Here is a 25,774-nt window from a genome sequence, read left to right as displayed (position 1 = left end):
AAGCAAATGCAGAATTTGCCCCTGGTCTAAACAATGCGAGTTTTACCTCTTTTTTTATAAAAAAGTGGCCTTGAAAAAAAAAAAAGGTGGTTCTTCAGGTCCTCTTATATGTCCTATACCCTGTTTGCAGGATTAGGCTATACTGTTTCTATCTATAAAAATGTAAATCGATGGATATACAAACATGTGGCCTTGAAAACAATATGTATACTTCATACTGTTTTAAAAAATTTTTCTTTAAGTTCTTAAAGCCCCATATTTCCAGTTTCTATCCATTTTTATTTTCTCTTTATTCAAGTACCCATTTTCCCTTAGGAATTAGTAGGAATAAGAGTGAGCTTTGAAATATTTATTATAATTCCTTTTTCATTAGTCTCATCTTTTTCTTAGTCATCAATTTACTTGATTACAACTGGATATAGTGAATTTGAACAATATCTTTTAGCTTTTTATCAACCTTTTTATGTTTTTATCTTTTAGTTTCCAAGTTACCTGATTTAACAATAGGAGAAAATGTTGCCTTGGACAATAGTTTATATCACTTTTTAGTTCTTTTAGTCCCAAATTTCCCTTATTAGAAGTAGCAGAAAAATTACCTTAGACAATAGTTTCTACCTTTTTTTTATTTTATTTTAGTTCCCTTTTTTCATTATTGACAGTATGGACAAAACGTGGCCTTGAATATTGTATATCTCCCAGTGTAATTCTTTTATTATTTTAGTACTCAATTTCTCTGATAAGTAGGCGAAAGTACGGCTTTTGCAATAGTATAATCATCCCTAAAAATTCTTTGTCATTTTTTTTTTCACCAGTTATACTGAATATAAACTGGTGTTAACAGTCTTGAAATAAATGTATATTCTTTTTTTTTAATAGTCCCTAATTTCCCTGATTAACACTGGGAGAATGCGTGGCTATAGAAATATAATTTTTGTATTTTTCTGCTTGTCCCAAATTTCCCTAATTAACATTATAAGAAAATGTTTCATTCAACTTTATATAACTTTTGTGTTCTCTTGGTCTCAAATGTCCCTGGACAAAAGCTCATGTCTCTATATATTTTTTTTCTTTGGACCATAATTAGCAGTAAGAGCACTTTGGCTCTGCACAATGGTTAATGGTTTTTGTTATTTATTCCTATATTAATATTCTAATATTTTACACCCCAATGTTTTTTAATTAGTAGTAGCACAAAATGGGGCCTTAGAAATAATAAACCTCATTAGCTTTTTTTTTTTTTTCCTAATTCCTAACCTCCCCAATGTACAGAATTAATATATATCCCTTTATCTTTTCCTCGTAATTTCCCAGTTAGCAGTAGAAATCATAAAATTAAATGTGACTTTGTAAACAGAAAATGTCCTTTTTTTTCATCCCTGATTTCCCAGGCGGACAGTAGGAGAAATGTGACTCTAGTATAAGGTGTACCTTCTTTTTTATTTCTATATTTTGCTGCAATGTGACCTCATATATCTGGCTGCATTTTAAATCATTCTGCTGCAATGCCTGAATATCTCTCACACCTGTATCTTAGCCTCTCTATAAAAAAAACATTTTATAGTCAGTACATCTGAAGCAATGTTTTTATCTGCATTCTTCTCCAATTTTATCTCTTTTAGATACACCCCGTCCCTCAATGCCTAGAATGACGCCTCCTCCAGCTGCACAGAGCACACACCACAGTTCTACCCCACTCAGTCTTAGCAGCTAAAATGGCGCTGCTGCAACCTCCTCACAGCGCTTTTAACCCGTATTCCGCGCATGCTCGGTATAAGAAATCTGATTGGTGGTGTAGTATGCTAGAACACGCTTCTGGGACAGGACTACGCCCCTAGTCTAAGAGCCGCTGTGAATGCTGGGATTTTCTCACTAGACACCGAACTAGAACTACCAGTCCCAGAATCCTTTTAGTGCTGTACTAGCTTCTCAGCTTCCTGGTTCACTGACGACCAACTAGAACTTTCTTTTGTAGGCTCTACCAAGCCGTCTCCTTCCATTGGCCAATGGGCGTGTGCTTCCGACATTTCCAGTAGCCAATGAAAGAGCACATCCAGAAATATGCTTTAAAGTGGCGAAGTGTGCTTGTGTCAGAATTCGGGCTCGTTATGTGAGTACAGAGGTACAGGTCGTGCATGTATGGGGTCAGTGTTATGTCCCACTGGAGCCCAGCTATGACGGCTTGTCAGCTATTCCTGGGTGACATTTTCCAATAATCTCCAGCCTGTGCAGTGACCAGTGTGTAATATTGTGCTTATCTCCTAGATTGTAAGCTCTTCGGGGCAGGGTCCTCTCCTCCTCATGTGTCTGTATTTGTCATTTACAGCCCCTATTTATTGTACAGCGCTGTGTAATATGTTGGCGCTATATAAATCCTGGTTATTAATAATAATAATACCAAGGTATGGCTGCATTCTGCATGTCACAATCATTGCTCATGGTTTTCTGGGGGTTGTACTTGTGTTGGGGGGCTGTAGGACCCCCTGTAATTCTTCTATGGCTGCTTTTCTAAGAAAACTCCCCAGACAACACCAATTATTCCGTATTGGATGGGCCAGTCATAGGTTGGAGGGGAGCCCTTGATATCCGCTAGGGTGTGTATATCCCAGATCAGAGATTCTCAAACATTCTAACATTCTAAAATAACTTTCATGACTTCAGGGAACCCCTTCTATAATTACTATATCCATAACTCACAATATATTAATATGGTGGTCAGTAGGAAGAATGCCTCTTACATTGCTGGTCAGTGGGAAGAATGTCACCCTTACAGAGACCTGAAAAGCACAAATTTCTCAAGGAACCCCTAGCAAGCTCAGGAGGAACCCTGGTTAAAGTTTACCTAAACTCAGAATTTTCACTTTACATAAAAGGGTAGACAACCTCTTTTAAGTTAAGTAAAAATTTTGTTTTTTTCAGAGCAGCACCCTTTTTATAAAAAAAATAACATTAAAAAGGTGCAGCGCCACCACCCAATTCAATAGTAGTGCAGAGCCTCCCGGGATACCCACGTCGCACATCCTGGGAGGCTCTTGGGTGCTCCTTCTATGCATGCCTGAGCATCTCGAGCATGCGCAGAAGGAGCGCTTTCATCAAAAGGGGAAAAAATTGCTGATCTCACGCATGGGCAGTATTTCCTAATGTCCCCTGGCAGATCCGGCCACGGGTTGCCATCATTAGGCCGGTTCGGCCAGGGGCCGTTAGGCCGGAACAAACTACCGTCTAGGTCGTATCATATAAGGAGCCCTTTCATCAATAGGTAATAAAACTGCTGTTCTCAAGTTTTTTCCCAATCTACGTCACCAGATCTCTCACCTGCCCAGTGTGAGGTTTGGTGACGTAGGAGGAAGAGAGGAGAAGATGGTGACGCCAGGCGGATACTGGGACAACGCGGGACCCGATGGAAGAAACCAGACAGACAGATCTGTGTGATCCTATTGTTTTGGGTGAATTTTAAGTTTACTTCCACTTTAAGAAACGCTGATCTGACCTTTTGTCACCAAACAGATCCACTATGGTGGCCTCCAGGAAAATTCTAGGAGGTGTTACTGAATGTCGTGGAAGGGATCATTTTTGATCCTCTGTGTCGTACGTTTCTCCTGTAGATCTGACCCAGAGCCTGGCTAAAGGCAGCGTTTCTTCCTCTTTGAGTGACACACGGTTCCCCACGCATGCACAGTCCGGATTCTGTGGATTTAGTGGTCTGTGAGGTCTGAAAAATTGTCGACCACTGCTCCAGAGCTTCCTGTCCCAGCGATCTCATCAGTGTAAATTGTAAAACAATGGGATGAAAACAAAAAGTGGAGTCTGGAGATTATAAATATACAGGAGTGTAAAGTGTTCATCTGACATATCGGTGGGTACAGCGGACTATAATCCATACAGCCAGATTGTACAATATACTTACTATCTTTTTTTTATATTTGCCAAATGATCTTATATGAGTAAAAAATTAAATAATCTGTTAAAATTGGTCAGGCCCTGGCATTACAGAGTTTATATTGTTCTGGATTGGATATACAGTCAGTGGTCAGATGAACACCAAGCATTACGGCAAATGCAGTCTTTGCTATCATAATGCATTATGCAAAATACCAGTAGAAAATACATTGCCAGCACACTTTTTATTCCCTGCAATCTTCATTAATGATGCAAATTTTCACAGGCTTCTGTAGTTTTTTCCCATCCCCATGGCAGTGATGAGCAACTGTTTGCTTAGGCTGTGGGCATTACATGGTGGGATGCAGGCAATGTGTTGTGTGCTTTTGCACGGATGCTCTGCAAATTTATCTGGTTATCCCTTGTCTGCAAGGGATAAATAGATAATAGGTGCTGATGTTACCCCCCCACAAGTCAACCTGTCACTGTCTACAAGTAAAGTGCAGTGGATAAAGTGCAGGTTTGCCAGTGCCAATGATTTAATTATAAAGGGTTTAAGTGTTTAAAGTGAAACTAAAGTTCCACTAAGTTAAGTTTGTATGATCAGGCAGGTCATTAATGCTGAAAGGGGCAGGCAATGTCCCTGAAATGATGTGTCTAACCTGCCTGATTGCTCCATGTTTCTAAAATCAAAGTTGAGCTGTGCATGAACAGAGTCATCTTTGGTTGCAAGGAGAACTCAGCATTTCCAGCTTCTCTTGTGTGTGATCATTCAGGACAACTGATCATAGAGGCCACAGATCGTTCAGGGGAGGAAGAAGAGAAGGAAGACAGCTCTGGAACGTGGATAGGCGAGTCAGATTTAGGGTAAACATTTAGGTTTAGTCAGTCAGGTTTAGGTAAACATAGGTACATTGCCAGTGATAATTATGTTCCTGGCACTTATGGTAAGCTTTTCTAAATGTTACTATTACACCACAATTTTATCAATTACATCCAGATAATATGTAAACAGTGAATGTGGTATTTTTCTTTGCAGTGACCTGCAGAAAGAAATGCACCTCCAGGCCTGACTTCTGCCAGAGCTGTTACAGACTATATTCAGGGATTTTTAATACTTGCGTTTGTTCCTTGGTATGTAAATGATGGAGACTCTTGGAGAAGAAATAAACTTGGTGCCAGAAGCTAAAGAGTCCAATCTCTTACAAAGTGAGTATTTTGTTTTTTTATATCATAGCTTTAATGTGGTTATTATTTCTTGTGTTATTTAAAATGTTTTTGTTGGATGCTTTAGAGTCGAGCAAACAAAGAACGGTATGGGGGACAGAGCTCAGAAATGAGCATGTTGAGGTTATTCCAAAGTGAATATAAATTAGGTTGTGGTTAATATCTCTTATTCAATTTTGTAGAAAAATTGCTAACCCCTAAGTAAATATTATATGTACCAAAGAAGAGAAAACTAGTGTGATATAAAATATATATACACAGAGAAACAATTATTGTGAACTGATTAGACTTTTAATAGTCCCTGCCCCATATTAGGAAAACTATGTGTATATATATATATATATATATATATATATATATATATATATATATATATATATATATATATATTGCGTCTCCAGTCATAAAATTCTCAATTTTCATATTCTTCTGTACATATCACCTGCTTTCAGAACCTTTGCACAACCTCTGTATATACATCCCATCATCTTCTCATTATTGTCCTGCACAAACTGCTCATTGTCATACCAAAAAATCTTTGATAGTATTACTGCCAAACATCCAAGAGAATGGCAAATAATCGCTAATAAAAATGCATATACTTACACAACACCTAATACTTGTACACCTCTATTTATTAGTCTGTCTGTCTTATCAGGCATCTTATACCTAGACATTACTTTTCCTTATGCTTTTCACGTATGCTGTCTGGCAGTACCTGTTTAGTTTGTTGGATATCCTTTTACATTTTTACAATTGCATGGTTATGTAGCTTTTCGGTTTTATGCATCTTTATCCCCTTACCTGTGGCTAGATCTGACAGGCAGACACATAACAAACATTTTGTACTCTTTGTTTACCATACTGCCTGCTTTTGTTCCTGGCCAGATTTGTGCTGCCCGTTGCCTTTTTTGTGTGAAGCTTCTACATGTCATTATTTTCATTTTTTTTTTTTAAGATGCTCCAGCAGAAGAAAATGTTGAATCTAATGTAAGCAGTTTTTCTAAAGACAAAGAAGAAGGTAATTTGTATTGGTTGATAAATAAATGCAATTTTTTACTTGGAAGCTCTTCGCCTAAGTTTCACATTTTAATAAATTACGTGAATTGGTTTATAGATCTTGCTATCTTGCTGCTGTAGACAATTTGGTGGCTACTACCTGTAGCTGAAAATCACTGTGGGGGACCCTGCCCAGAAGAACTTACAATCTAAGAGGTGGGGGAAGTAGCACAGAATAGGGGGGATATAGAATGCTGGGTAAGTAGTGAGGGTTTTTTGAGACAGAAGAAGATAGGGTAGGCAAGTTTGAAAAGTTTTATACCAGAAAAAAAGTTTATTCTGGAATAGGCACACTTTTCATAGTATCCGCTAATATTCTGCTATTAATCCGCTAATAATCTGCCAAGAGAATGGCAAATAATCTCTAATGAAAACGCATACATACACAACACCCAATACTTCTATAACTCTATTTTTTGGTCTGTCTTTCTTTTATCAGGCATCCTGTAACTGACATTCTCCCAAACATTCCCTGGTAGGAATCTTCCAAGTCCACATGTTTCAATGGCAATAATTCATTCTCAACAGGGAATGTTTGAGGGAATGTCAGATTCCCTGTTTTATAAATAGAATCCATTTTGTATGTGTGCATAAATATTTTTGTATGTTAAGCTTTATTGCCTTCTCTGCTTTCCTCAGAAGAATGCGCAGTAAAAGATGAACTATGCAACCAGGATATGGACACTCAGGATAAGGAGGAGAAACCCACAAAAGATCCGCCAGAGCAGGACACAGGTTGTTTCACACATCTTGATTATAAATATGATTCCTTTAGCATGACATGCCACTTATCTACTTCTGATTGTGCTTAACAAATCTTTCTGTCCTATTTTTCAGCAAAACACAAGTCAATTCAGAAAGACTTATCCCAACTTGAGAACTTGGCTAATCAAACTGATGGTATGTTAAATCTTTCCCTCCCAGGGGTGATCACTTTAAAATTACCCACACAGAGCCGAGCTCCAAGCTACACGGAGGTTTAGAGCAGGAACAAAAACCAACCAGGAGCCAGGGAGTTAGTAGTAGTGAAATTACATTTCTCTTTTGTCATAGTGCTACCCCCTGGTGTTGTCAGTGGGCACAAAGGTCACCTTCCCAAATGACAAAGAACACAGCAAAATTGACCACAAAGTGGCTAGATGTGTAAAGTTTGTAGAGAAGTATTCCAACAGACTGAAGGTTGTAAATAAAGCAAAAAGTAGTTATGTTGTCCTATTTGTCTAGAATTTTATAAGTTGCAGTCTGTAAATAACAGCTGGGATTTTGTGTGTGTGTGTGTGTGTGTGTGTGTGTATTTTGAATGGAACTGTTTCTTCTATACCCACCATTAGTTGAGTTTATATGGAACTCTTTATTTTTCCTAAAAGTGAACTTTGACTCAACTTCCTACAACTTCTGTGCATTCCTGTTTGACCCTTTTGTTGGCATCTTTGAGCCGTAGGGTGTCTTAGGAGCTGGATAAGTTCAGACTTTTACAGGATACGTCTGTCTGTGTATACAGTAAATTGAGTCTAAATAAAGTGTGTATTTATAAACATATATGCCTATACACACGTGAACTAATCAATGGTTAAAAAAATTTGCTTGGTTTGGTTTTTAATCATTTCTTTGATTTACTTCAGGTGTGAAGAAGCCATGTCCACTGTGTCCAGAAGAGAAATTCAGGTCTTGTCACATCACTAAGCTTCTGAGACATCTGCAGAACTTGCACTGGAAGGTTTCTGTTGAATTTGAAGGTTTGTAATTTAAAGCTTAAATAACTAAATGACTGTAAAACCGGAATTTCTACAGCTAAACTAATTGTGATTTAGTGAGAATTGGTTTGCAGATAGAGTCTAAGAATTAGAATAAAAAGTAGTCAATGTATTGAATGTTGGATAAAAAATATTATGTTTATTGATGGCGTTTTGCAATGGAATCCAACATACAGCATCGTCCCTGGTTTATTATAACTCTCCAAGGCTGGAGAGAATACACTTTCATCAGTGAAGCTGGGTGATCCAGCAAACATGGAATGGATCTGGTCCAGAATTGAAAACATTTGCTAACAAATAGCTAATTACTTTTAGGAAATCCATTCCAGGTTTTCCGTATCACCCAGATTCACTGATTAAAGTGTATTCTCCCCAGCCTTGGAGAGCTTTATTAAATCAGGGCCAGTTTGTCAATGTCTTCATGTGAAACCATTACACAGTAGTCCGAATCCTTTTACCACCTAAGACTTAATGAAGTTCAACATATACCTATTAGCTTGGAGGTAAAATCACCTTTATTTAAGTAGATAAACTAAGTTGACATTTATACATAAAAATAATATATACCTTATATTGCGTTTCTTCCCATTTTTTTCTTTTTGAGTTTCATTAATGCTCTATCAATATTTACTGAACCAGTTGAGCTCACCAAATGACTTCATGTTGTTCTACACACTGTAGGCAGTGGGTTTCAATGCTGCAAATATGTGGGGGATTTGAGTTAACACCTAAGTGTAAACATTTAAACAAATTATCTTTTCAGTAATATAATGGTAAAATAAAGTAATTATTAGGACCTAAGGGGTTATGTACAGAACTTAATTAAGTCTTTGGCGGTAATATAATTTAGTAAAGTCTTAATGTGAATATTATATTACATTGCTACATGTTTGATTTTATAAAAATAAATATAAATATCTCAAGATTATTTAATTTAATTATTAGTGTGTGTGTAATATATATATATATATTACACAGAGAGCAGTACGAATAATAAATGACTGTTGTCAATTGTATTTTTTTCTAAGGAAATCTGATTTGATATGGAAATTTTTTTTTCTAAATTGAATCTGATTTGATATGTAATATTTTATTCTATAAAAAATATTTTTATACACTTTTTTTTTTAAGTTTAAATGTAATGAAATAATAACCATTTTAATTTGTCTTTTCAGGATACAGAATGTGCATTTGTTGTTTGCCCTGCTTGAAAAATACATCACAAAATGAAAATGAGGTACATCTTTAACATGGCAATAAGTATGACTATCACAAGTATGCAAGTAGATTACCCATATCTCTAAGAACATCCAAGCATTTTCTTAGCTGTTGTCTGCTTGTTGTATAAATGTCATTATTTCAGCCACTTGTTGCATTACTCCAGTTTTTAAAGGGACTCTTGAAGTAAATTTCCTTTGTTACCCCAGTTTTATAAAACAGAAATATGCTTCCACCTTCTTTCCTAGGCAGGGAACATGTAAAAGGTAATTAAACCCTTGGCCTATATAATTTGTGCTGTATTCACTTTACTGTGTTCAGAGAATAGTAGAAAATTAATCTCTAACCGCATATAGGAAGTTTCCCTACATATAAAAACCACGTGAGTGTGGTATATTACTTGATTTGTTCAGTGAAAGCAATAGATGGCCCAAAGAATCCCCTAGGGAGTGGGAAATTTTTCTGGTTGCTTGCAGCCACCACATATTTTTCCCCCTTGACAGGCTTGTAATATACTTTACCCTTTTTTTTTTCCTTCTCTTCTACACCTACTAAATTACAAATATTGTGCCTTACAGCTGCCCAGTAAAACGAATGCTCACTACCATTGTATCATCTGCTCTGCAACTGTTGCTCGAAGAAGAACAGAAATGATAAGACACATCAAACGCCATGTTGAGAAGGGGGAAACTCAGATAACGTCCTCAGCTGGTGAGTGATTCACCCATCACTATTGTTTTGTATTGTATCATTACAATACTATATACAGGTTTCCCATTACTCTTGAAAACCAAGTACAATAAAACTACCATTTATTAAATACTGATGGAATAGTGTGTTGTATTAATATACATTAAGATCAAATATAGCCTAAAATGTCAAATTTTCCAGATGGATAAGAAATAAATTAAATAGACAGGGTTTGCGGCCGTGGTTTTAGAAAACGGTAATTAATGTATTTATGCTTAGATTCATACATAATTAAACAAACATCACATGAAGATACCCCAGCCCATTTTATCATGGGTTGGAGTTCGACATTAAGTCACTAGTGACTTTTTTTAAATGCACAGTTTTTAACTATATACCCCATCCAGTGACACACTTTATCCGAACCTAGTGACATCTTACAAACCGAAAAAGTCATTACCACATACCCCTGAGGAAGCCTTTACTGGCAAAACTCGGCGGGTAAAAAGACTTAACAGTGCATCTAAAAAATCACTAGTGACTTTATGTATAGTGTTTCGAATTCCAACCCATGATGTAATGGGATGGGGTACCTTCATGTGATGTTTGTTTATTTATTTATGAATCTAAGCATAAATACATAATTACCAAGGCCGCAAACCCCATCTCTTCCTTTCTTTTCTTATTTGTTATTAACATTTCCAGGAATTCCCATACCGATATTTCTAGAAGTGAGAAATAGGAGGGACAACCCACTTTTCTTATAAATATCCATATGGGATAGATAAACTAGAATACTTGCCTAGGAATACAAGTCAGTTTCCTGTGTATTAAGCTGTTTCAAGTTTACTTTTAATATTTTTTTAATATTAATATTATTATTCAAAGGTCGTAGACCCCAGGAAGTATTACAGGAATCCAACACGGAGGTACAAGTGCTTCCTAACTGTTATACACCACAGAAATCTGGAACTTTCTTTAATCCAGTTATGAAGACGAACAGGTACATCAAATGCTTTATAACTCTGGTAATATCTATTTACATTTATAAAAGTTTTCACACAACTTTCAACTAGCATCTACACATATTCCAATTAAAATGAATTGTGACATTTTATTTTATTCACTATTTTTTTTTTAAATAGAGCTCTAAGCTTTTTGGTATACTTTGTGTTGCTAAAGCAGAAAATCCTCATACATTCACATTGTGGACGAAGAGGAAGATTGTTACAGTGGTTTTTAGTAAAAATTGCAATAGGCTCTTCTCTTTTATTCTTTGCAGTGAAATGGAGATATCTTCTCTTTATCTGTAAAAAAAGTACTGTATGAGCTGAGTAGGATAGTGCATGTTTGACTGTAACTCAGCTTCCAAAAGACACAATGGAACAAATATTTGAACATGCAAAAAAACATATTTTGTTACTTATTGCTCATGGTATTCTAGAAATCAACCAAAAGCAGCAGCTTTAAAAACTACATTAAACGGAGCACGCTTAACCCATTTATTTATTCTGTACAAATTGAATCATAAGACACACATTTTTACCACTATATCATTACTACCTACCAAAGACTACTTGACCGTTACCCCTCGTTCTGTACCTCATAGGCCAAAACCCCAGAAACCCTTTCTGATGGTGTTTGTTGTGGTAGTATCATTTATCTATGAGTAATGGATTAAATCTTTGTATATATATTTTCTTCATTTATTATGGTTAGGGCTAGATCATAAATATATGTAAATTTAAAAATTGAGGGAGCTCAGATAGGTAAGTTCTGAAAGATTTAGTTCTACGCAAGTCATATAGAAGATATGGCCTGTGTAGTGCGTTTCGGATGGATATGGCTGGAAGTTTGCAAGGTTCCCAAACTGATGATAATGAAGTGTAAGCACAGTGTCTATTCTGCCATTTGTATTAGGCTAAAAAGCAGAAACTCTCAATTTATTTAATGCAAATGTCTGCAGTGCACACTGATATTTCTATTTATTGTTTTTTATATACAAATTATTTCCTCTGGTAATACTTGTCAGGTTACTGGTAAATTGCTTTGTGTTGTGTTTCACATACTTTTTTTTCTTTATTTTTTTTTTTTTGTGTAAGTTGTGACTTAACTTGTGTTTGTTATATTGCAGACAACTAATCTTTTGTGCTCTGACGGTGTTAACAGAAGAACGAAAACCACTGGAATGTCTAGATGCATTTAGTGCCACAGGTACTGAATGTGTTTTTTTCCATTATTATTATTATTATTATTATTATTAATATTACACAGGATTTATATAGCGCCGGCATATTACACAGTGCTTCACAAAGTCCAAAGCCTAGCTGTCCCTCAAAGGGGCTCACAATCAAATGTCCCTGCCATAGCCATAAGTCTTTAATACAGTCTAAATTCAATTTTGGAAGGAAGCCAAATACCCTAACTGCATGTTTTTGGAATGTGGGAGGAAACCAGAATACCCAGAGGAAACCTACACAAACACGGGAGAACTTGCAAACTCCATGCAGATAGTGCCCTGCCCGAGATTCAAACCTGGGACCCAGCGCTGCAAAGGGCAGAGTGCTAACCTCTGAGCCCACTGCACCGTCATCAAAAAGAAATTGGCTGTATATTTTCAAAGATCCGACACCTCTTTACATATGTGTTCTCTCTTTTGTACACTATTTCTATGTCTCTGTTGTCATTATGAGGGTTTCATGCCTTTTTAATTGTGACTTCTCTCCCCCTAGCCTGTATTACCTGTTGTCACTTTTCTATTGAGTGCTATTTTCTGTAATAATTTTGCAATGCCTGCCAATGCTACTTTACCACCAATTCTGCAAAATATTAGAGGATAAACTTTAATACCTGCACTGTCTGCCTGCAGGAAGGAGAAATGTTTTTCACAGTATCATTAGTTCTCTATCTTGTGTTTAGATAGGTTGAATTTTTTTTTTTTTGGTGGTTTTTTTTTTTTTTTGTTCCGTGACACTTGATCTCAATGTTTCTACACCAATACACTGTCCTGTTTACTGCAGTTTGCCTTCTTTTCCCTTCTAAGGTTCCACTCCTCTGCTTGTATCAGTACCTGCCATCTTCTGTACTTGCTGTTTCCTGTAAAACTCTTTGGCGTAGCACTCCAACACCGACTATCAAAAGCAAGCTACATTCTTATCCTGTGCGGCTCCTTCTTGCATTTTTTGTTAGCATCTCATACCCTTTCTGGAGGTCAATATACACAGTCAGCAAATTCACACATCATACACAGTATAACAGACAATCCCAGCACATATGTATGGAATACACCATGTGAGAGCAAACAAAGTACATGCAGACCAAACAGTCTAAAAACATACACAGCAAAGGTTTGGGGTCAGACAGAAATTTCATTTAGTTAAGATGGTTGGACAGAGCATGCACAGTCAGAGGATGGAGAACACAAATGTACAGCACATATGGCATGTACACTACAATATGTTGTGTTAATGTAAAGATTATTATTAAGTCCAGAACTATACCCCACTGAAAATATGTAGAATGACTTTTAGTTCAGTCCACCAACAGTCACCATCCAGTTTGATTGAACTTTTGTTTGAAAGTTTTATAAAGAAGAATGTGCAAATATTGAACAGGTGGACAAGGCTGGTAGAGAAGAAACCCAACAGATTCAAGGCTGTAAATATTTTTTTTCACTGGTGTGTTTCTATTATTTTTTTACCTTTAAAAAAAAAAAATTACTTTTGTTGTGTGTATTCATTTCAGGCTGCAAAGTACCAAAACATAATTATTTTGAAGGGATTCTCAGTAAAATAGTTAACATTAAAGTGGAACTAAGGTCCCGCTTTTACAAATGCTTGTTTTTTTAGAAAGGGATGAGCGATGTCCCTTTAAGCTATAATTTGTCTAACCCTCCTACCCTAAGTAATGTTGTATTTCAATAACCCCTCACCCATTGTAAATCAGTTTGGGGAACAGGCACATTTTCGTAATAGACAATAAAAACCCTGTCTATTACTGTCCTTCCATAGGTATTAGTGTATTTTCAAATAAAAGGAAACTTTTCCATATACTTCTTTCCAGTCACACAATTTATTACAGCTGAAAAACCATTTGTTTTTATAGGCATCATGGGATTACAGTGGGCAAAGCACCTTGGGAAGTCGGTGAAAGTCACTCTCAACGACATTAGCGAGAACTCGACAGCTATTATTCGGGAGAATTGTCACCTTAATCAGATGAAAGTGTTAGTAAATGATGAAGATAAATCTGGCAATTCGCCCAATGATAACGATGTACCAGAATTTGTGAACACAGTGGAAGTTACACAAATGGATGCCAATGTCTTAATGCATTCACGGTCTTTTGATTTCATGTAAGCAAAAGCAATTCTTACAAAATGTTTTACTAGTGTCTAGATAAAAAAGGCCTTTGGATCCAGCAAAAAATAATAACTTTGCTTTGTGGACAGATTAACAGCTTTTTCATTGATATTTTGGTGTTTATAAAAAAAAAAGTTTATAATTTAGCGACTTTAGTCCAGAAGACCAAGGTTTCAGCCACAGGGAGCTGCAAAAAATCATAAAGTGAAGCGGTAGGTGTGAACCTGCCCTAACCTTTTTTAAACCGATAATGTAGCTCCAATGCAAGTTTATAAAAACCAACAGCGTGCCTTTAAAAACTAAACAGTATTAACTAGTTTTGTCTGGTTATTGATTTAAAGCTTGAGCTTATGATGGTTCTGAAAACCATTAGAGGGCAATTCTAGCAATTCTGCCTAATCTTGGAGCATAGTATATTGTTGGAAATACAAAACAACCTAATACAGTTGAAAGCTTTTTTTTTTTTTTTTTTTTTTTTTTTTTTTTTGTAATGCAGTGCCAGGGTCCTGTAGATAGTGTGGACCTTTAAAAACCGAACAATATAGACCATAAATGTTTTACCTGAATGTCATGTTTTATATTGCTTTTATGGTATTTCATATACAGCATTGCAGATTGCCTTCCTAGTGAAAGGCAGTAGGGGGTACGGCCAAGTGCTGACTTCTGTTTTATGTGTTTTATTCTAGTATCTGCCACAAAGCTGCCCAAGCTAATACATTTAATTAGAGGTTTCCATTTGGATACCAGGGGTACTGTTGAATTATTATTTATGTGTACTTGTTTAAGAATTAAAAATTACTGTAACTTGGCATTAAGTGCTTGCTGTTTTTGTTTTCCCAGCCATTTGGATCCCTTTGGGACATCTGTGAATTATTTGGATGCAGCATTTCGAAATATCAGAAATCTGGGTATTGTATCTGTGACTTCAACAGATACTGGATCTCTGTATGCCAAAACTGTGCATGTCGCAAAACGCCATTATGGCTGCAATATCATTAGGACAGAATACTTTAAGGAGCTGGCAGTGCGGATTGTCTTGGCTGCTGTTGCCAGGTATACCCTACAAGATGTTTTACTGTTGTATGTTTCTTCAGACTATATAACTATTTGTTTTATTCTTTGTTCTTCTAAGGGCTGCCGCTCGCTGTAATAAAGGCATTGAGGTTCTGCTCTCAGTCGCTGTGGAGCATTTTGTCCTTGTAATAGTCCGGGTTCTAAGAGGTCCCTCACTAGCTGATGAGAGTTTAAAAATGATCAACAACCTTATCCATTGCCACTGGTGTGAGGAAAGAATTTTCCAGAAGGAAGGAACTATGCTTGAAGGTAATTCACAAAGTATTTTATTTTTTATTACTTGAGGAGGGATGTATCCTGACAATAAAAGTAGAACATTAGTTAGGAGTTGCCTTTCTTCTATGGGCTATACCATTACTGAGCTGTCTTTTTCTGTGTCTTCATAGGTAAATGTGTATAAACCTTGTCTTCACTTTATGAAGTGTTTTATGTATTGCTTTCCTAATGGAGTACTAAGACAGAATAGATTGCTGATTTACCTTTCCTGCTCATTTTTTGCTTTGCCTTAATCTTTATGCTGCCTGTAGAATGTAGAATGCTCCTGGGCTCTTAGACCCAGAGAATCAGGCACAAGTAAACAGAGTTTACCTTTTAACAATAATGTGTAGACTTCCACAACCTAAACAAATAAAGGCATTAGTGGACTTCATGGACATTGCCATTTGTCCACTAGTTTAAACTGATTGTGCTCCATTTATCTATTGGGAGCATCATTTTTATATATTAATGATATGGTCACTTACTGTTTCATGGGCACCTGCATGATCTTCTAAATAATGGCTTGCATTTTTTCCCTTACCATCACATGCACTCCAACCCCCGCTGTAAATATTCTTTACATATTGCAGTCTTCCATAGTCTTTTTTAGGTGCTGTTTAGTAGTAATTCCCTCATTTTTGTTTCCCCCCATTTAAATACCTTTGGGGCAAAACTTTTTGGGTGCCAGGGGAGTTTTGCCCCTCCCTTTTCCCCACCATCAGATGTTTGTACTGACTCTTTAGAAACCTAATCAGTTTCTCCATTGTAACTCTATCATATAAAATTATACATGTATAATTAAAAAAAAAGCATAGTACCTCTTAACGATATTATTTATCTTTAAGAAAATCCATATAAACAGCTGCCATGTGATTGCCACAAAAGTATGCCAGGAAGATCAGCAGCCTTGCTTGGTCCAATGTGGTAAGTGCTGTTTTGTATTGCAATGTGATGTGTTCCACTGCCAAAGTGCAAAGTTTGTTGTTTTCTAAATGTACCAAAATTCAAACTGTTAATCAAACTCCAAAATTAGTATAGCATTGTATTTGTAATGCATTGTACAGCATTGTAAGTATGCAATATAGTTTGAGGCCTCATTCAATTAAAAATCTCAAAGTAGCTTAAAAGTTTATCATAAAAAGGTAAGCGGGTGCCTCTTGTGGCCCAGAAAACAATAGTGAATGTTCTTAAATATCTTATTTCATTGCTTGCCTAGGACAATCTTAAGGCTTTTAACCATATTATGACTAACTGTATTTAAAATGTCACTTGTCACTTTTTAAAGTGTCAAAAAAAAAATCAAATTTCCATTATGTCTTACTCTGTGTTCTGAAATGTCTGTTTAATTAATCCCTATAAATCCCTGGTATAATTTGCAGGAAACTGTATATCCGAATGCCTCATCACATATTCAGAATGTCTGTTTTCTTAAACACTGGCTACTGAGAATCCAATAAAACCCAGTCTAGGGAATCATGAAGCATTGCCGCAGCGTTACTGCCCTCTATATACCGTGTTTCCCCGATGATAAGGCAGGGCCATCAAATAAGACAGCCCCCCCCTTTTTAGAAAAAAATTTAAAATAAGGCACCCACCGATACCTGCACTTACCCGAATCGGGTGGTACGGTGGGTGACTCCGTGTGGTCCCTCCGTCTCCGTCGCCTCCGCATGCTCTTGGATGGGAAGCTGCGGCTCTTTCTCTCATCCTACCGTATGTGAAACTATCTATCTGTCAGCCTCGCTTTTCACTGCACCCCTCCCCCGTGACACGAGTCACTGTCCTCAGTCTGTCGGAAGCTCACGAGTCATTCCGAGCTTCCGACGGACTGATGACAGGGGGAGGGGTGCAGTGAAAAGCGAGCTTCCAACGGACTGATGACAGGGGGAGGGGTGCAGTGAAAAGCGAGCTTCCAACGGACTGATGACAGGGGGAGGGGTGCAGTGAAAAGCGAGCTTCCGACGGACTGATGACAGTGACGACTAGTGCACGGGGGAGGGGTGCAGTGGGATGACAGGGGGAGGGGTGCAGTGAAAAGCGAGGCTGACAGATAGATAAGGCATCCCCTGAAAATAAGCCCTAGAGCATATTTTGGCCTCCCCAAAAAAATAAGACAGTGTCTTACCATCGGGGAAACAGGGTATATATATTATTACTAGTATATGATTGCTTGCCTATTAGGGTTGTGACTTTTTTGTGACTTTAGATCTCCTTTTTAGTCAAACCATAAACATTGCTTTGCATGGTCAGTGTTTTTCACGCCTGTCCACCTATTTGCGTGCATGTGAACATTTCTGGTTTTCATATCCTAACTTCATCACCAGACAGATTGTATTAAAATAGCCAAACCATGTAATTTGATTAAAAAATGTATGATCCATTTTATTAGGTTTTTATTTTTTTTTCAGGGCTGTTGATCCAAAAGCTGATTTTATACCTTTCTATTGTAATTTATATTGTTTGATTTCTCCCCTTCACAAAGAGTTAGTGTTGTTTTTGTGGGGTGCCATGTAATATATAAATGTTTAGTGGAGTGGGCCTTGAGATCCCTTAAAAGCAGTAAATAGTGATACTGGTGTGTCCATGTGCTATAGCAGAGAACAGTAAAGATTGGCTAAAATATACCGCATCACATAAATATCCTTATATGTATATTGTGACAGTTTGATCTCACTTATCATGAGTGGATTTATTTGTTGTAATAGAAAAGTTATCCTTGTTTTTACGATTCAAAAATGTTGCCAATGATTCTTTACTACAATATACACTAAGCCCTCTAATATAGATTGTTAATAGGCAGTTTGTGTCCTTGTGATTTTTAGGTCTGGCTCCCTCTTCAACACAGGGTTTCTTCGAGGAATGCTGTATGAAGCCACATCCAGAGGAATTGTGGAAATCCAAACACTGCTGAAGAACCTTATATGTGAATCTGAATGCACAACTCCCAAACAATTTTCTGTTCCTCCTAGTCAGTACAGCCAAGGTGAGATATGGGAAATAAAATATTGTGACCTTGTGCAGTTGTGAGACATTTTTATAAACATTTTCGGATTTATTGTAGTAGTAATAATTGATCTTTATCATAGTTGTCATGATAAATTAAAGTATAACTTAATTTCATTTTTTATTGTATCATGAAATATTTCTCACAGATATTTTTTAGTAGTGCTTTTTTATCCCACTATAAAGCCACTTTGTTTTAGAGTTTTTTTTTTCATATACAGAAAACTGTTGTTACCTACAAGAGATGTCTGCAGATTGTTTTCTGCTCTACAATACATTTACAATACAGTACATATTACCCTTTCATTAATGCTTGCAGGATAACATTTTACCAGTGGAGCTGAATTTTTTATGCTAGTAAATTGACTGCCTTGTAAAGATGCTTTTGTAACCCTTCTCAGCCTTAACTCTTGTCAACCTTTTAAAAAATTTGGATGCCATTCCCCAGAAGAGTAAGGAATAATGTGCTTGTTTTTGTGTAGTGGTGGAGGATTGCATTCTTACTAGATTGTAAGCTCATCGGGGCAGGGTCCTCTCCTCCTCCTGTGTTACTGTATCTATCTATCTATCTATCTATCTATCTATCTATCTATCTATCTATCTATCTATCTATCTATCTATCATTTGCAACCCCTATTTAATGTACGGCGCTGTGTAATACGTTGGCACTATATGAATCCTGTATAATAATAGTAACATTACTGGCATTCCTCACTGACCCACTCCAGCCCCAGAATGTGGGAATGCCTGCAGTGTCTCATTGACCGCTGTTCCTGTTCAAGGAAACAGAGCCTACAGAAATAAGCAATAAAATAGGTTTTCATCGGCCCTACCACCTAGCTATACTAAAGGAGGAATGTGTGCTAACTATACTGAGGGGAAGTGGAGTCATACAAAATCTTATTTTTTATATGCTGACTGGAATTTGATTCAAACAAAAGCAGTTTTAAATTTTTGTTGATTTACCCTTTTCGTTGGTTATCAGAATTAAATAGTAAAGAGCTTTCAAAACTCCATACATATATCACAGTGCAGATCAGATCAGTGCAGATCAGTGCAGAACTTGCACCATTAGGTTTACAAATTAATTTAAGCTTCAGTTAAGCAGCCGGGGGACTGATGAACAAGCAAATTGTTAAAGAATGATAGGATAATGTAAGGTCTTGGGTGATGCTAGTAAATAATATTATAATGTTGATGTAGATCAGATCATGCTATCATGAGAACAGTCATGTGTTTATCAGCTTTTATTCTTATAACTGCATGATGAGAAAAGTATGATGAAACTGACGAACTGTACTTTTGTTTGTTAGAGTCCTGTTGGTTGCTGTGTTTGTGTAGATAAATGATCATAGTGACTGATGAATGCTGTATTTAGTGCATGTTAGTCAGTGTGTATTAGGCTACTTTTAGATGGGCATTTGTCAATTGCATGGTTAACTTCCAGGTCATTAGTTTCAACCACTAAGCGTCCAGGAGCATTGTAACAGCTTTTGTGAGCGCTTGATAGACATCTATGTCAGCATTTCAAGGGGCAGATGTCCCTGAGGTGCTACATGAAATGCCTCAAAAGCTGCAAGGGATTTAACTTATTCAATTCAGTAATATTTGGGCAAATGATTGGTTAACAGGTGCTCCCGTCTAATTAATTCACTAATATTTGTTTTTAAGACTACCCTTATATTTCAGTTTGTATTGAACACACCAAGACTCTCAATACCCATATTTCACTCTAAACTAAATACAATCTAAATTACATGTTCCTTGTAGATGTTTTAGTCTAAATAGACCTGAGGATGCTTGTGACATTCCAAGAAGTACGCTTTCCTTTTAATGGCATTCTTTCCCAATTATTGGAATAGCACCATTAGAGCAAGTGAACAGAAAAACATTCAATAAGCATTAAACCGGGTCATACATGTGGCGGTTCTCATGTAGTTTCTTTTACTTGTTTGATCAACAGGAAATCAAACATAAAACTGACTGAAAATTAAGCAGTCCATTGCTAGTTCAATCGCCTCCTTATTTCTCCTCTACCCCTAATGCCACCTTGTGTTTTTAATTAGTTTAACTCCACTTTAAAACTGCAACATTTACCCACACACAGGTTTAGAACGCTGACATTATTTTGACACATGAGCACCTCCTATATCCTAAATTCATTTCTTTCTCTAATACTAATAATTTTACACCATCCCGAAACCCCCTGAGGGAAACCAGGATATAGTCACTTTCAACCATGGAGAGACATCATCTGTGTCTGTGTGGAGAATTCTTTACTATTCTCTTCAAGCCTGTTTATAAGTTTACTTGACCTTCTTTTATAGTCACAATTTTTTTTTTTTACTTTATTGGTTTTTTTTTTTTTTTCATTTTTTTTTTTTTTTTTTTCATAAGATAAAGTTACCATGTATACAGAAATATACACTGATCTGAATAAAGGTACAAACATTCTGAATGGTAATCTACAGACATGCTTAAATGCTTACATGCTTAAATAATTTTATTAAATACATTCATAGTGTGTCATTTTTAAAACATTTAAAAAAGAAAATTGCACATGTTCAGTTTATTCATTTGGCCCCCCCCGTACTACAGGTTAAAGTAAGTATTTTATACTTTTGATTTGGGTATGATGGATCTCTTGATTGTTTTGATCCTTTGTGCATTATTGTAGATGCCGCTGTGTTTTCTTAAGTATTTAACTAACTCATGTCTCGTCTCCAACGGCAAGTGCTTTACACATTTGACACAGCACCATCTGGTGGTGTGACCCAAGTATAAACCAAGATTCTCTTTCTAATGGCATTTTGAAGGGGGAAAAACATCTTGGTTTATACTCGAGCGTATAAGGTATGTGATGGTTTTTCTCTCTTGCAGAAGAAAGTGGCGTTTTTATTAAAATCCCAGGTGAAGATGTATTGTCAGACCCTGGTATGTACTTTACACTAAACTGTTCTACGATTACATGCAAAGTATTTTTTGTTCATATTAGTCTTATTTCTACAAAATATATCACTTCATATTCAAAGTGCCTAAATTTTTACCAAAACCAACAATAATAATGTAATATATTACATCTAACAAGTACAGGATGTGTTAGCTTCAGTGGTTATCTTTGTTCTGTAACTGTTGCATAATATATTGGTGCTATATAAATACTCTTTATTAATAATAATAATAATAATAATAATAATAATAATAAAAAAAATATATAAGAACTGTTTTTAACACCGCCATGGTATTCATTGGTATATTAAGTCCAGCCTGGGTGACAACCACAGCTCCCTCCATAGACACACAATTTCTGTCCTTGGATGTGTACATTCAATCCTTAAGTGCAAGATTGATACATTTTAGTTTTTGGTTAAAGTATGCTTTATTCTTTTAGAACTTACTGACTTTCATAAATACACAGAAATGGCATGAAGTACACAAAGGAATTGTAGCTGCTGAATTCCCCATTAGGGATTGGAACCATTTGTTTCCCACTTGAGTGATAGAGATGTCACTACCTTGTCTTCTACAGTTGTGTAATAGGGCACTAGCAACAAATCCTTATTTTTCTTTCTGAACCACTGCTAATTGATGACTTTAACTGGCAGCATGTGACTTGCATTTTCTGTTATCTGGCTGCATCTGTGAACCTTGCATGCAATGTTTCTGTTGATATGCTTTTCCTGCCCTTGTGTGTCTTAGCCATCTATCAGCATGCTCCTATGTAGCTTTGTACTCTTTACATCTCAGCCACAAATATGGAATGACACACAACATGCCTAATAGAAATATAAAATCAATATACTTTGCTGCTGTATACATTTAAATAATAAAACTGAAGAGGTTCGGTGCAAAAAAAAAATAGTGTGGGGTTTGCGATTTTCAATTTTTTTTTATCACTGCTTCCCTTCTAGGAGACAGTTGTTTTAAACTAAAATATCATGAAAACACATATATGTTGACCATTTGACACACTGAGCCTTCTTGCAAAGCTGGGAGCTGGAAATCCCAAATGCACATCAGCCTATTGCAAACCTTCATCATCGCAATATTTCAAGCTCCCAATGATATCACCTGTTTCAGATGGAAGCGCCAAGCCAGTGACCAAAGTATTTTATTTTTTTTAGCAGTAGACTAAGGCTATGTATAATCGTCAGATTTTTCTCGCCCCAAAGAATACATCCTGACGAATCCATGAATGACATAATGAATGACCCCAATAGAAGTGAAGGAAGGAGAACGCAGCTAAACCTCCATAGAACAGAATGACAATTGTTTGTTCATCTGTCAGTCGTTGGAAATAATTGTGAAAGATTCTTTCCAATGACAGTGATTGTGCGTGTATATCCAGCCTTATTACAATTGACAGACATTTATTAAAGCTATTTGTAAGGGATTAGAGGCCAATAAAAATGTAGTCCTTCCATTTGGTAATAAAGTGTTCAGCATGATAGCAAGTTTGCATATTTTCAGTGTTTGTGTGCCTTTCCAGTGGCTGATTTGGTTTTTCCTGTAACCTGAAAAACATACTGCTAGGCTAATTATTTCATCCCTCTAGAAATTATTGTGTATATCTGTATGTGATTATGAAGTATTGCTATTGTCTGGTGGTTGCTTGTACACCAGGTGGCAGGTCCTTGCTTCAGCCTAGTTCATGGCATCTTCATCTCTATATATTAGGATAGGATGAATATTTTAAAGTTGTTAGTGTGCCTGTTTCTAATTTATTTATTTTTTCCAGGTAAAAGAAAACGCCAGGATACAAACACAAATGTTCCTAAACGACTGAAGAATGACTCTCGAATAGAGCATCCGCCATTTTATTATAGCATTCACAGACATGCTATTGGAGGATTAAACATACCAAAGTAAGGGCTGAATTACTGTGAGAATATTCACATTGTTTCTTCTTGTGCTGAAAATCCTTAATCAGAACAAAGGTTTTGAGCCCTGAGATTTGTGTTTTAAAAGATGGCCAAAGGACTGGACTAAATATGGTTGTTTCGGACTATTCCTAAATATTATTATACGCCCAAATCCAACCCCACCCCTTCCTCTCTAATGATCAGGTTTTCAGCTCTAAAATCTGACATCAGGGCTGCTCTATGCTTCATTGCAATGTAAGTTCCATGCTGATGCTCCTCAGTAGGCTGGTCCATGATGCTCCACACCCACAGGATGTCCTTATTCTTCTCTGTTAAATAATGCTGAGCATCATTCAAGCCAAAAGAGTGAGGATATCTAGTAGTGAAAAGGATGTACTGTTGAGGACACCAGACAGGTGAATATTGCAGCTCCAGGGGGACATATAAATCAGTCTAGCTTTGTTTTTATGTAGAGGTATATTAAAGTCACAAATGCTCAGCTTCTGTGCATGTAAAACTTGCCTACCCATCTCCTCTGTTTTGAAACCGTCCCTACTTCCCACAACTACATATCTCCCCTCCTATTGTGTGTTACTTCCCCCACTTCCTAGATTGTAAGCTCTTCGGGGCAGGGTCCTCTCCTCCTCCTGTGTCACGGTCTGTATTTGTCTGTCAATTGCAACCCCTATTTAATGTACGGCGCTGTGTAATATGTTGGCGCTATATAAATCCTGTTTAATCCCCTGCCCTAACCGAACTATTCAACCTCTCCCTTTCTACTGGTAAATAACCCTCAGCTTTTAAACATGCCATAATTCTCCCTATCCTAAAGAAACCCCCACTGGACCCCTCCCTACCCTCCAACTACCGTCCTATCTCCCTTCTCCCATATGTCCCCAAACTTCTTGAACGCCTTGTCTACAAAAGACTTACCGATTACCTGAGCACCAACTCTCTCCTTGACCCCCTCCAGCCTGGTTTTAGAGCTGCCCACTCCACTGAAACAGCCCTTACTAAAGTGACCAATGACCTCATCAAAGCTAAGTCTCAAGGCAACTTTTCCTTCCTCCTTCTCCTTGAACATTCCTCTGTCTTTGACACTGTTGATCACCCCCTTCTATTACAAATCATGCACTCCATTGGTATCTGTGACACTGCTCTCTCTTGGTTTGCTTCCTATCTGTCTGACCGCTCCTTTCAAGTTTCTTTCAATGGTAACTCCTCCTCACCCACTCTCCTCCCTACCTTAGAATCAAATTCAAGCTCCTGTGCTTTGCCTTCAAATCCCTACACAGTTATTGTCCCACTTACATTTCTGACCTGGTAAAAAAATACTCCCCCCGCCACTCTCTCCGCTCCTCCAATGACCTACCAATAACTTCCTTACTCATAACCTCATCACACGCTCGGCTCTCAGACTTCTCTAGAGCTGCCCCAACCCCCTGGAATGGTCTTCTTCGTCCTTTTCGGCTTGCTCCTACTTTCTGCTCATTTAAAAGAGCGCTCAAAACCCATTTTTTCAAACTTGCCTACCCGTTGTCTTTTGAAACCATCACTACTTCCCACCACTACATATCTCCCCTCCTATTGTGTGTGAAATTCCCCCACCTACTAGATTGTAAGCTCTTTGGGACAGGGTCCTCTGCTCCTGTATCACTGTCTGTATTAGTCTGTCATTTGCAATGCCTATTTAATGTACAGTGCTGCGTAATCTGTTGGCGCTATATAAATCCTGTTTATTATTAATAATAATAATAATGTAAAAGAGCAATTTTTGTCTTTCCTATAAAGGCTAAATAATATCGTATTTTCTTCTTGCAGACTAAATAAAATCTTGCAGAATCTCTCAGAAGCTGGATTTCTAGTGAGTCGGACACACTTTGATCCAACAGGAATCCGTACAGATGCTCCACTGGCAACACTGAAATCAATACTTGAGAAGAACAGCTCCCTTTCCCACAGTTCCCAATCCAGCAGCTGCATAGAGACCCCAGAGCCTCTACCAAATGAACGCCACAGTGCAGTGGTTGCCTCTGTCTCTAATGTAAAATAGAGTCCACATTATATGCTGTGAATGAGGAAAGAATTCTCTATCCTTAAAGACTGTTTTTGCAAGTCCTACAGCGTGTTGAAACTTTCATATTTGTTCTCCGTCATGTTGCTGGCAGTTGTTTAGACCAGCTTGTTCACCAGCAAAGCTGATTACAGTAAAAAATTTGTTCAAAAATAAGATGGACTGCTTCGTTTTCTGATACTGATTTCTGATGTGTGTTTACTAATCGTGTTTTTGTCCAAGGAATCATATCTCTATGAGATTTTTTTTAACAAAGCTTTTTTTTCTTGTTAGCCATCCTCCTGCACGTAGTGAAAAGAAGCCTTGAATTTTTTCTTA

General features: G+C 37.0%; 1 protein-coding gene across 4 annotated transcripts; it reads left to right on the top strand.

Annotated features, from left to right (window-relative positions):
* Positions 1-1,951: 1,951 nt before the first annotated feature.
* TRMT1L (tRNA methyltransferase 1L) lies at positions 1,952-25,612 on the top strand. 4 transcript variants are annotated; one of them, XM_072404025.1, is made up of 19 exons: positions 2,044-2,107; positions 3,603-3,853; positions 4,916-5,085; positions 6,062-6,124; positions 6,802-6,897; positions 7,000-7,062; positions 7,785-7,898; positions 9,092-9,153; positions 9,713-9,845; positions 10,713-10,827; positions 11,959-12,038; positions 13,929-14,178; positions 15,026-15,238; positions 15,318-15,508; positions 16,363-16,441; positions 18,340-18,500; positions 21,401-21,454; positions 23,259-23,385; positions 25,204-25,612. In XM_072404025.1, the coding sequence occupies exons 3-19, from the start codon at positions 5,019-5,021 to the stop codon at positions 25,433-25,435; spliced, it is 2,100 nt and encodes a 699-aa protein (XP_072260126.1). In that variant the 5' UTR covers positions 2,044-2,107; positions 3,603-3,853; positions 4,916-5,018; the 3' UTR covers positions 25,436-25,612. The 4 variants fall into 4 exon arrangements, with proteins under 4 accessions (XP_072260128.1, XP_072260125.1, XP_072260129.1 ...); XM_072404027.1 differs by lacking the exon at positions 3,603-3,853 and having other exon boundaries at positions 1,952-2,107; positions 6,805-6,897; XM_072404024.1 differs by lacking the exon at positions 3,603-3,853 and having other exon boundaries at positions 1,952-2,107.
* Positions 25,613-25,774: the final 162 nt, after the last annotated feature.

Source organism: Pyxicephalus adspersus, chromosome 3 (genome assembly GCF_032062135.1).
Source record: "Pyxicephalus adspersus chromosome 3, UCB_Pads_2.0, whole genome shotgun sequence".
Lineage (NCBI taxonomy): Eukaryota > Metazoa > Chordata > Amphibia > Anura > Pyxicephalidae > Pyxicephalus > Pyxicephalus adspersus.
This window is presented reverse-complemented; position numbering and strand designations above follow the sequence as displayed.

What these genes read in the sequence shown, in the direction of transcription:
- TRMT1L (XM_072404024.1), top strand. Translation starts at nt 5,019, where the DNA reads ATGATGGAGACTCTTGGAGAAGAAATAAACTTGGTGCCAGAAGCTAAA. An exon ending in TCAGATAACGTCCTCAGCTG is followed by an intron (nt 9,846 to 10,712) that starts GTGAGTGATTCA and finishes TATTATTCAAAG; the next exon opens with GTCGTAGACCCCAGGAAGTA. An exon ending in AGATGCATTTAGTGCCACAG is followed by an intron (nt 12,039 to 13,928) that starts GTACTGAATGTG and finishes TTGTTTTTATAG; the next exon opens with GCATCATGGGATTACAGTGG.